Raw genomic sequence first — 12,026 nt, forward strand, 5'->3', positions numbered from 1 at the left:
TCTCCGCGATCAATGCAAAGAAATAGAGAAAAACCACAGAATGGGAAAGACTAGGGATCTCTTCAAGAAAATCAGAGATACCAAGGGAACATTTCATGCAAAGATGGGCTCGAAAAAGGACAGAAATGGTATGGACTTAACAGAAGCAGAAGATATTAAGAAGAGGTGGCAAGAATACACAGAAGAACTGTACAAAAAAGAGCTTCACGACCCGGATAATCATGATGGTGTGATCACTCACCTAGAGCCAGACATCCTGGAATGTGGAGTCAAGTGGGCCTTAGAAAGCATCACTTCGAACAAAGCTAGTGGAGGTGATGGAATTCCAGTTGAGCTGTTTCAAATCCTTAAAGATGATGCTGTGAAAGTGCTGCACTCATCATGCCAGCAAATTTGGAAAACTCAGCAGTGGCCACAGGACTGGAAGAGGTCAGTTTTCATTCCAATCCCAAAGAAAGGCAATGCCAGAGAATGCTCAAACTACCACACAGTTGCACTCATCTCACACGCTAGTAAAGTAATGCTCAAAATTCTCCAAGCCAGGCTTCAGCAGTATGTGAACCATGAACTTCCAGGTGTTCAAGCTGGTTTTAGAAAAGGCAGAGGAGCCAGAGATCAAATTACCAACATCCACTGGATCATGGAAAAAGCAAGAGAGTTCCAGAAAAACATCTATTTCTGCTTTATTGACTATGCCAAAGCCTTTGACTGTGTGGATCACAATAAACTGTGGAAAATTCTTCAAGAGCTGGGAATACCAGACCACCTGACCTGCCTCTTGAGAAACCTATATGCAGGTCAGGAAGCAACAGTTGGAACTGGACATGGAACAACAGACTGGTTCCAAATAGGAAAAGGAGTACGTCAAGGCTGTATATTGTCACCCTGCTTATTTAACTTATATGCAGAGTACATCATGAGAAACGCTCAGCTGGAAGAAGCACAAGCTGGAATCAAGATTTCCAAGAGAAATATCAATAACCTCAGGTATGCAGATGACACCACTCTTATGGCAGAAAGTAAAGAGGAACTAAAAAACCTCTTGATGAAAGTGAAAGAGGAGAGTGAAAAAGTTGGCTTAAAGCTCAGCATTCGGAAAACGAAGATCATGGCATCCGGTCCCATCACTTCATGGCAAATAGATGGGGGGAAACAGCGGAAACAGTGTCAGACTTTATTTTTGGGGGCTCCAAAATCACTGCAGATGGTGACTGCAGCCATGAAATTAAAGGACACTCCTTTGAAGGAAAATTATGACCAACCTAGATAGCATATTCAAAAGCAGAGACATTACTTTGCCAATAAAGGTCCGTCTAGTCAAGGCTATGGTTTTTCCAGTAGTCATGTATGGATGTGAGAGTTGGACTGTGAAGAAGGCTGAGCACCGAAGAATTGATGCTTTTGAACTGTGGTGTTGGAGAAGACTCGAGAGTCCCTTGGACTGCAAGGAGATGCAACCAGTCCATTCTGAAGGAGATCAGCCCTGGGATTTCTTTGGAAGGAATGATGCTAAAGCTGAAATAGTACTTTGGCCACCTCATGCGAAAAATTGACTCATTGGAAAAGACTCTGATGCTGGGAGGGATTGGGGAGAGGAGGAGAAGGGGACAACAGAGGATGAGATGGCTGGATGGCCTCACCGACTCTGTGGATATGAGTCTGAGTGAACTCCGGGAGTTGGTGATGGACAGGGAGGCCTGGCGTGCTGCGATTCATGGGGTCACAAAGAGTCGAACACAGCTGAGAGACTGAACTGAACTGAATCAAAAAGTGGGCCAAAGAACTAAACAGACATTTCTTCAAATAAGACATACACATAACGAATAAAGACATGAAAAGATGCTTAACAGCACTCACTATTAGAGAAATGCAAATCAAAACCACAATGAGGTATCATTTCACACAGGTCAGAATGGCAGTCATCAAAAAGTCTACAAACAAATGCTGGAGACAGTGTGGAGAAAAGGGAACCCTCTTACACTTTTGGTAGGAATGCAAACTGGTGCAGCCACTATGGAGAACAGTGGAGAGTCTGTTAAAAAAATGGTAATAGAACTGCCCTACGACCTAGCAATCCCACTGCTGGGCATGCACTGCGAGGAAACAGAACTGAAAGAGACATATGTCACAGTGTTCATTGCAGCAGTATTTACAGTAGCCAGGATATGGAAACAACCTAGATGTTCATCAGCAGATGAATCGATAAGGAAGTTGTGGTACATATACACAATGCAATATTACTCAGCTATAAAAAGGAGCACATTTGAGTCAGTTCTAATGAGATGGATGAACCTAGAGCCTACTATACAGAGTGAAGTAAGTCAGAGAGAGAAAAACAACTAGTGTATATTAACACAGATATATGAAATTTAGAAAGATGGTACTGATGATTCTACATGCAGGCGGCAAAGGAGACACAGATGTAAAAAACAAACTTTTGGACTCAGTGGGAGAAGGCGAGGGTGGGATCATTTGAGAGAGTAGCACTGAATCATGTATATTACCATATGTAAAATAGATGACCAGTGCACGTTTGATGTGTGAAACAGGGTACCCAAAGCCAGTGCTCTGGGATAGGGTGGACAAGGGGGATTAGGATGTGGGGGACACATACATACCTGTGGCCAATTCGTGTTGATGTATGGCAAAAACCACCGCGACATTATAACTATCCTCCAATTAAAATATAAATTAATTAAAAATAAAAATCAACAGTGTAAGATGACACACAAACACAAAATTCTTAATTGTAATGAATTAAGGGGAGATTAGGGAGAAGGAAACTCTCTAAAAAAAAAAAGACTCCAGAGAATGATTTTTAAAAATTGATAAACATTGCCCAGGCTCGTAAGTCCAGCATTGTGGGAGCCCGGTAGAACTTATTTAGAGGAGGCTTTTACTTACTCTTCTCACTTTACCCCCTTTCTGCCTTTGACTCTTAAGTGAATAGCGTCTCTGATAAAACGTCTTTGAAAAGTCAGCTTCCTTCTGTTTGGATTAGGGGATTGCCTAAGCGAGGAGATCTAAAGGTCTGATTGCTGTTATAAAGCCTTTTAACCAATTCTGTTTTCAGTTTCCCCTGATAACCATTATCTTCAATTCCTGAACTTTTCTAGTGTTTTGTGATACAAATCGGCATTTTTTTCTTGGCCTCCCCTTCTGTAGATGTTCAGCAAAGTGGAGCAAGTTAGAACTCAAGCCTCCTCTTTTCATCCATCTTCTTCCATCTTCCAACATTTTGTTGATCTCTTCTTTGCTATTATCTCTTCAGTTTTCTTTTCTTATGTATTTATCCTTTTTAAAAAGTTATTTTTTTCTGTCATCCTAGTGGCTTTTGAGATCCACTATGTTTATCATAAGTTATACAACTTTTTTTTTTTCAGTGAAACGAAAAGAAATTATAATTTAATTATATTTTATATTGTTAGGGCATTTGTTGGAAATTACCACACACAAATCATTTTAATTTTACCCAATTGCATTTGCTGTATAATAAAAATTCCATTTCATATAACACTCTTTCTGCCTTATATTTTTCCTAGGGGGTGTGTTTCTTTTAGGTCAAAGCTGGGAATGTTGGGGAAAGTCATTTAAGAACTTAAACCTTGTTGGGCTGCACCCTGCAGGCCTGCAGTTCTTGTAATTGCCCAGCCGTAAGACCAAATCACCCAGAGATAACTAGAGAGATCAGTGGTTTTCTTTGATAGTGAGTCTTAACATGCCTGATGTAAGGTCCTGGAGAGCAGACAGTGGGCAGGACAAGGCAGCAGGTTTTGCTATGGTGGTGGGGGTGGGTGCTACCAGTTTAACAGGGAATTGGCGTCAGGTTGTCTCGTCAGTTACTACAGAAACCAGCAGAAGGGCCTGTTCCTCATCACCACTTTGATAAACTATTAATAGTGGGTGGAGCCATTTTTAAAGCTCAACATTCAGAGAACTAAGATCATGGCATCTCATCCCATCACTTCTTGGCAAATAGATGGGGAAACAGTGTCAGACTTTATTTTGGGGGGCTCCAAAATCACTGCAGATGGTGACTGCAGCCATGAGATTAAAAGACGCTTACTCCTTGGAAGAAAAGTTATGACCAACCTAGATAGCATATTGAAAAGCAGAGACATTACTTTGCTGACAAAGGTCCGTCTAGTCAAAGCTATGGTTTTTCCAGTAGTCATGTATGGATGTGAGAGTTGGACTGTGAAGAAGGCTGAGCGCCAAAGAATTGCTGCTTTTGTTTTGTTTTTTTTTTGAATTGCTGCTTTTGAACTGTGGTGTTGGAGAAGACTCTTAAGAGTCCCTTGGACTGCAAGGAGACCAAATCAGTCCATCCTGAAGGAAATCAGTCCTGAATATTCATTGGAAGGGCTGATACTGAAGCTGAAACTCCAATACTTTGGCCACCTGATGCGAAGAACTGACTCATTAGAAAAGACCCTGATGCTGGGAAAGAGTGAAGGCGGGAGGAGAAGGGGACAACAGAGGATGAGATGGTTGGATGGCATCACTGTCTCAATGGCCATGAGTTTGAGTAAACTCCGGGAGTTGGTGATGGACAAAGAGGCCTGGCATGTTTCAGTCCATGGGGTCACAAAGAGTCAGACATGACTGAGCAACTGAACTGAACTGGAGCCATTCTGATCCAAAAAGTAGAATAGTCACTAGCTTGGAGTGGAGGGATGGGAGGTGGGGCAGGTTATTGATTAGGCTCTATGATTAAGAGGGAAGGTTAGTCATGTGAACAGGCTGTGGGTGAGACAGGGACTCCTTGAGCGGGGATGTACACAGAGCAGGAGCAAAGCCATCTTGAGTGGCCCGACCATACACAACCATGTAGTGTTTTTGAACTTAGCAAAAATTTTTTAAATTTGGCTGCACTGGGTCTTAGTTGCAGCACTTGGAATCTTCATTGCCATTTGTGGGCTTAGTTGCAGCATGCAGGCTGTAGCTTCCTAACCAGCGATCACACCTGGGCTGCTTGCATTGGGAGTGTAGTGTCTTAAATCTTTGGACCACCAGGGAAGTCCCCAGCAAAAGTGTTTTTACCTGTTAGCTGGACTATTAAACAGTACTTTTAGCGACCCTTTTTAAAAGGATTTGAGAACTGGTAAAACAGTTAATGGGCTTCCCTTGTAGCTCAGTTGGTAAAGAATCTGCCTGCAGTGCAGGAGACCAGGGTTCGATCCCTGGATTAGGAAGATCCCCTGGAGAAGGAAATGGCAACCCACTCCAGTATCCTTGCCTGGAAAATCTCATGGATAGAGGAGCCTGGTGGGCTGCAGTTCATGGGGTCACAAAGAGTCGGGCACAACTGAGTGACTAACACTTACACTTACTTACTTAAAACAGTTAATAATATTTCTCATTAGGATTTGTGATGGTGACTAAATTTCAGGATATTAAGCATATGATTTTAAGTTTAAGTATGTTTTAAAACATTATGGGAAAGTAAAGTTGAAAAATACCAAACTCTACACAGTGTTTTATTGTAATTAAAAATACAGCCATGTTTAAAATGAAGCCTATTTACTATCTTATAATCAAATAGTGTTTGGATTTTTTTTTAATTAAGATGAAATTCACACAGCATAAAATATACCATTTTAAAATGAACAATTTAATGGCATTTAGTATGTTCACAATATTGTACAGTCACTTCTGTCTAATACCATTTTTTTTTTTAGCCATCTTCCCAGAGGAGATCCTCATACCATTAAGCAGCATTTCCAGTGGGGTATGGGTTTGATACCTGGTTGGGGAGCTAAGATTCCACATGCCTCATGGCCAAAAAACCAAAACATAAAACAGAAGCAATATTGGAACAAATGTAATAAAGACTTAAAAAAAAAAAAAACTTAAGAAAAAGAATAAAATTATTCTTCTTACATAGATGTCTATTTGAAACTTCAAAATAAGACTGTTAGAATAAGGAAGAGCACATATTCATTTGAAGAGGATTCAGTCTCTCCTCTGACAGGCCATAGTGTAGGGCAGATTGCCCCAATTTGGTGAGGAACTGAGCTGATTTGATGTAGGTTTGTAAAACATATGAAACGTGTAATTCTTCATTCATCCCTGCCCTCTTTATAAGTGTTGCCTTCCAGAGGTCACAGTTGTAGGCCCAGGGTTTCTCACAAGACTGCCCCAAATTCTGTTATTTTCTGTTATATTTGTTTTGCTGCTTTCTGCTTTGCTTTTCAGCTTCTTGCTCTGTGTATTTTAAGAATTTGTCAAATGCCACTAGAGAAAAACCGTTGGGTGTCACATCTCTGTAACTCCTTTCTTCCAGAAAACTTGGCAGCCTGGAACTCCAGCTTTTGCCTCCATTCTTTTGAAATTGCTGAAAGCTTTGATGACTACTCTACCTCTTGGCTGTGGGTTTTGCTGGGCCTTGGTTTCCTCTGGACTTTGCCCCATGCACCTTTTCTCCTGGTTGATTTTGCTTTGTATATCTTCAGTGTAATAAGTAATAGCTTTGAATATAACTCTGTGCTAAATCTTATAAATCTTCCTAGCAAATCACTAAACTTACAACCAAGATCATTCTACCCAGCAAGGATCTCATTCAGATTCAACAGAGAAATCAAAAGCTTTACAGACAAGCAAAAGTTAAGAGAATTCAGCACCCTCCAAACCAGCTTAACAACAAGTACTAAGGGAACTTCTCTAGGCAGGATATACAGGAGAAAAGGAGGGAGGAGGGTTCAGGATGGGGAACACATGTATAACTGTGGCGGATTCATTTTGATATTTGGCAAAACTAATATAATTAGGTAAAGTTTAAAAATAAAAGAAAAAAAAAAGAAAAAAAAAAAAAAAAAAGACCTGCAAAAACAAACCCAAAACAATAAAGTAAATGGTAATAGGATCATAATATCAATGATTACCTTAAATGTAAATGGATTAAATGTTCCAAACAAAAGACACAGACTGGCTGAATGGATACAAAAGCAAGATCCATATATATGCTATGTACAAGAGACCCACTTCAGACCTAGGGAAACAATACAGACTGAAAGTGAGGAGCTAGAAAAAATATTCCAGGCAAATGGATATCCAAAGAAAGCTGGAGTAGCAATACTCATCCCAGATAAAATAGACTTTAGAATAAAGACTGTTGTGTAGGAAGAACAGTAATTATTGATCAAGGAATCAATCCAAGAAGAAGATATAACAATTATAAACATATCTGCACCCAACAAAGGAGCACCTCAATATACAAGGCAAATGCTAACAGTTATAAAGGGAAAATCAACAGTAACACAAATAATAGTGGGGGACTACAACACTTAAGTCACACCAATGGACAGATCATCCAAACAGAAAATTAATAAGGAAACATAAGCCTTAAATAACACATATCAGATGGACCTAATTGATATCTACAGGATATTCCATTCAAAAGCAGCAAAATATACGTTTTTCCTCTAGTGCACATGGAATGTTCTTAAGGAGAGATTACATCTTGGGTCACAAATCAAGCTTTGGTAAATTTAAGAAAATTCAAATCATATCAAGCTTTTTTTTTTTTTTTTAACACAATGCTATGAAATTAGATATCAATTACAGGGGGGAAACTATAAAAAAAAAAAAAAACAAACACATGGAGGCTAAACAATACGCTTCTAAATAACCAAGAAGTCACTGAAGAAGTCAAAGAGGAAATGAAAAAACACCTAGAAACAGATGACAACAAAAACACAACCCAAAGCCGATGGGTTGCAGCAAAAGCAGTACTAAGCGAGAAGTTTAAAGTAATACAAGCCTGCCTCAAGAAATAAGAAAATCATCAAATACACAGCCTATCCTTACACCTAAAGCAACTAGAAAAAGAACAAAAAACATACAAAACAGTAGAAGGAAATAAATCCTAAAGGTCAGCAGAAATAAGTGAAAAAGAAATGAATAAAACAGTAGCAAAGATAAAACTAAAAGCTGGTTCTTTGAGAAGATGAACAAACTTGACAAACCATTAGCCAGATTCATCAGGAAAAAAAGAGAATACTCAAGTCAATAACATTAGAAATGAAGAAGGAGAAGTTACAACTGACACCACAGACATACAAAGCATCATAAGAGGCTACTGCAAGCAACTATACGCCTGAAAGAAATGAACAGATTCTTAGAAAAGTATAACCTCCCAACACTGAACCAGGAAGACATATATGAACAGACTGATCACAAGCACTGAAGACAAAATATGAACAGACCAATCGCAAGCTCTGAAATAAAAACTGTGATAAAAAATCCTCAGCAAACAAAAGCCCAGGGCCAGAGAAGCACTAACACCTATCTGCTCAAACTCTTCAAAAAAATTGCAGAGAGAGAAAAACACCCTGAAAATTTGAAGCACCATGGTCAAAATAGAATGAATCATAGGTTTTTGAAAGTAAAAGAATAATTGTCATTTTAAAGGCAAATAATTAATTCAACTTTTTTCCCTAAAATCCTAACAGAGTGAGGATATTTTAGTTGTGTAACAATGGAATTGTTCTTATGAACGTTAGATGTGTTGTAAAGTCTTATATAATCCTCCAAACCACTCAGCCTGACTTATCAGTACTATTGTGTCATGGTGCAAGCTCTGAACGTTTAAGAGGAAGTTTACCATACAAGATCAAGTTGATTTTGCAATATATTTTTCTCTTTCCTTTAATGAGCAATATTAAAACAATTCTAGGAAAAATGATACTCTCATCAGATGAGGTTTGCCTTCTCATAAAATTAGAACCATATAATCCATTAACTTGTCTTTTCCATTTAAACTTCAGATATTTGAACTGAATTTAGTATTCAATTGCAGGAATTCTTTCATTTTCGGTGCCTAATAACATCAGCTTCTCTGCTCATTTGAAAATATTATTGTTCCCTTTTTATTGTCTGATTTTATAGCTTTTAATTGCATCAACAATACAAAATTCTTTTTTGGAAATAGGTAGGTTATAAACAAACATACATCTATATGAAATTGAGATTGTTTTGGTCACAAAAGGGGGATATTGAGATGTTTCTGTAATGTTTCTTTGATTGTGTGTGTGTGTGCGTGTGCATGCGTGCGCGTAAAGTCTCCCAAATAGGGAGAAATCAGAATATGTGATTTTTCTGAAGAGGAAAGAATATGTTACCTAGTGGAAGGGTTGCCTTAATCCCAAACAGCCTACCTAATGAAATATTTAGAAGCACTTAGCGCTTTTAAGCAAATATCTTTTTCTGTGTCCCAAGGGAAAGTAAGTAATCTGAGTATGGAATGTTCCCTTGTTTTTATTTTTATTCTTGACCAGTGGAGACTTTGAGGATGGGTATATGGGCTGTTCTTTTGGCAAATGATTGTAGACTTAGAATAAGTGGTTTCAGGGTATTACTGGAGGAACCAATTAGATACCACAGTTTCTTATAAAGCTTCTTGAAATTATCTTTAACTTGATTTATAGTGATCAAAATAAACTCCTAAGCCTACAAATTGATGAAATCCTTCAAAGAAGTAACCTACTGAGAGAGTCCATTTTTTTTTAGCTATCTAATTGTAGGATATATATTGATACTCTTGTCAGATAATTAAAAGTTAGCAATTCACCCTATATTATCATTGCAATTATTTTCAGCTATTACAAATGTCTTAATTTGTTCATTTGGATAACATTTAAAAAATTAACCCAAATTACTACTTGTATTATACTGAAATCAAAGTTAATCCAGTATAGTCAAATAATCTTATTTTGAAGCCTTGTGACCTAACTAAGTCTTGTGTGTTCTGTATGCTTTGGCTACAGCCCCACCACTTATGTTTTGGATGAAGATGAACCTCGATTCCTTGAAGAAGTTGACTACAGTGCAGAAAGTAATGATGACTTAGATATTGAATTGGCTGAAAACACAGGAGACTATGAACCTTCTGCCCAAGAAGAAGTACTTTCTGACTCTGAATCAAGAACATACCTATCTTGAACCCTTTGCCATCACTTATTAATTGTGAAGAAGAAATGAAATAACTTGGTTTTTGTTACATAGGAAATTTGAGAGAAATGACTTTATAGAAAGCTGACTCAGAAAGACGGAAAGTATCTTGGACCTGTTTGGTTTCAAGACAATAAATATGTTATTAATTCATGATAAAATTGGCACTTGTTTTATTTTAGATATTCAATGCACTTTACATAGCATTGAAGTATCAAATATTGGATTTACTTTTTAAAAAACCCTGAGTGTCACTGCATGAGTTTTTAATCTTATGGTTATATATCCTGCATCAAATGGATAATTTTGAGGTGCGTGAGAATATAAAGTCTAAATTCCAGAGTTGTTGAGAATCCTGAGTTACGGAAAACTAATATATATGTACATGGATTCCTGTAGATGTGTCTGTGTAAGGATGGGTAGATATTGAAGATAAGACTGTTCTTCACAATCATGTTAACTGTTGAGTTGTGACTGAAATCATCCAGAGTTTGCCTTGAAACCATTACATTCTACATTTACCAAATTAAACAAATAAAGACTATATTAAATGTTGCATTCATTTCGTCATCCTTTTTAACCAGCTCAGATTATTTGGTCTATGGAATCTTTGGGGAAATATTATAATAATCTGACATCTGAATACATTGATAAAAACTTCTGAAAAAAATGCGTATAGCGTTGTTTATATAGTAGAGGCATACCTATCATAAAAAATATATTTGAACAGCTCTTTCCTCTTAAAATTGTGTCTCATGGGTGCACCTAAAGTCTGCTGTTACAGACTATCAAAAAGGTTTAAAAATGTAGTGAGAGTATGAGCCAGTGTTAAATGTATATGAAGCTTATGCTGCATCTCCTGAGCTGTGCAGTTATTAAGTGTACTGACGTGAATTCATTTAGGGCACGCTGACACTGTAACTGAGTCCTAGAAAAGGCAGTGAATTTCAGCCTTTTCTTATAGTGACATCTTCCCAAGTTTAAGCTGTCCTGCTTCAGGAATGACTGTCCTTACTTACGAAGCAAAATAAAACAAGTCCAATGACATTGGATAAATGCTCTAAGAACTAAGTTTCTGTTGTAACAAAACAAATCCAAAAAGATAATGTATGAACAGACTTGCCAGGGCTTGGGTGCTTCAGTTTTGGCATGTTATCTTCACATATTCTGGAGAATTTTTCAAAATCTTTCTTTAGAGACCTGTAATAATGAAAAAGAAATTATAAAAGTGTTTCAGATTTTTGCACTTTCCATATCAACGATTTTCATTGTCTTATTTGAGACATTTCACCCACAGTATGGCTTCTTCTTGGCACCAGAGGAACCATGTTTAAAAACATAGCAAGGGGCCATAATATTGAGGTCTTATCTCTAAATAGCCTAATTCTTACTAATCTCAGAAAGTAAAGACTAAATAGATTGTGAAGTTGAACTAGCCCTCTTAGTGTGTAGTGACCTGATTTAGGAAATATCAGGATACTTTAGCATTATTTATTTAATAATTAATGATTTGTAAAGTTAATTATTTTATTATTTTATATAGTAATAGAAAGTAATTACATATATAACTCTAATTTTTTCAGAGGGTGGATTATAGAGCCACTATGTCTGTGTGTGAACTTTTCTCGGCTCTTACAAAACTAGAAATTAAAAATCAGAGAAGTCTTGTATGAAAGGTAACTGCAGCTACTAGAATATGCAGAATAACTCACAGTGTGTGTTTCTTATGTTAGCAGTATAAACACCTCTTACCATAGGCTGCTATCATACTTTATATTGATGAGGCATGGCTTTTAGTATATGTTGCACGCCTGAACATGCTTTTTATTAAATAATTATTCATAAGATTGAAGAGAAGTTCTTTATAGTTAGGAGATGACTAACAATAAATAACTTTGGAAAAGTAAGAAATAATTTAAATCCTAACTTTTCTAATTAGGGGTAAACTAAAAATCATTGGCTATTTGTAGCTAAAAATGCCCTAAATTTTACCTTTTTAGATTTTCGTAAAATGACTGATATGCCTTCAGTGCCATAATCCTGATAATGAATGTGGCTGATAAAGTGAAAGTGAA

At 37.3% G+C, this 12,026-nt stretch overlaps 1 protein-coding gene across 1 annotated transcript in view; it reads left to right on the plus strand.

Annotated features, from left to right (window-relative positions):
- Nucleotides 1-10,506, plus strand: part of AGTPBP1 (ATP/GTP binding protein 1) — a 188,776-nt gene extending 178,270 nt beyond the window's left edge. Inside the window, exon 26 of the mRNA XM_010840172.1 lies at nucleotides 9,768-10,506. Coding sequence (XP_010838474.1) covers nucleotides 9,768-9,942 — 175 coding nt within the window. The 3' untranslated portion in view covers nucleotides 9,943-10,506. The remainder of the gene's footprint in view (nucleotides 1-9,767) is intronic.
- Nucleotides 10,507-12,026: the final 1,520 nt, after the last annotated feature.

This window comes from Bison bison, unplaced genomic scaffold (assembly GCF_000754665.1).
Source record: "Bison bison bison isolate TAMUID 2011002044 unplaced genomic scaffold, Bison_UMD1.0 scf7180017864141, whole genome shotgun sequence".
In the NCBI taxonomy this organism is placed as follows: Eukaryota; Metazoa; Chordata; class Mammalia; order Artiodactyla; family Bovidae; genus Bison; species Bison bison.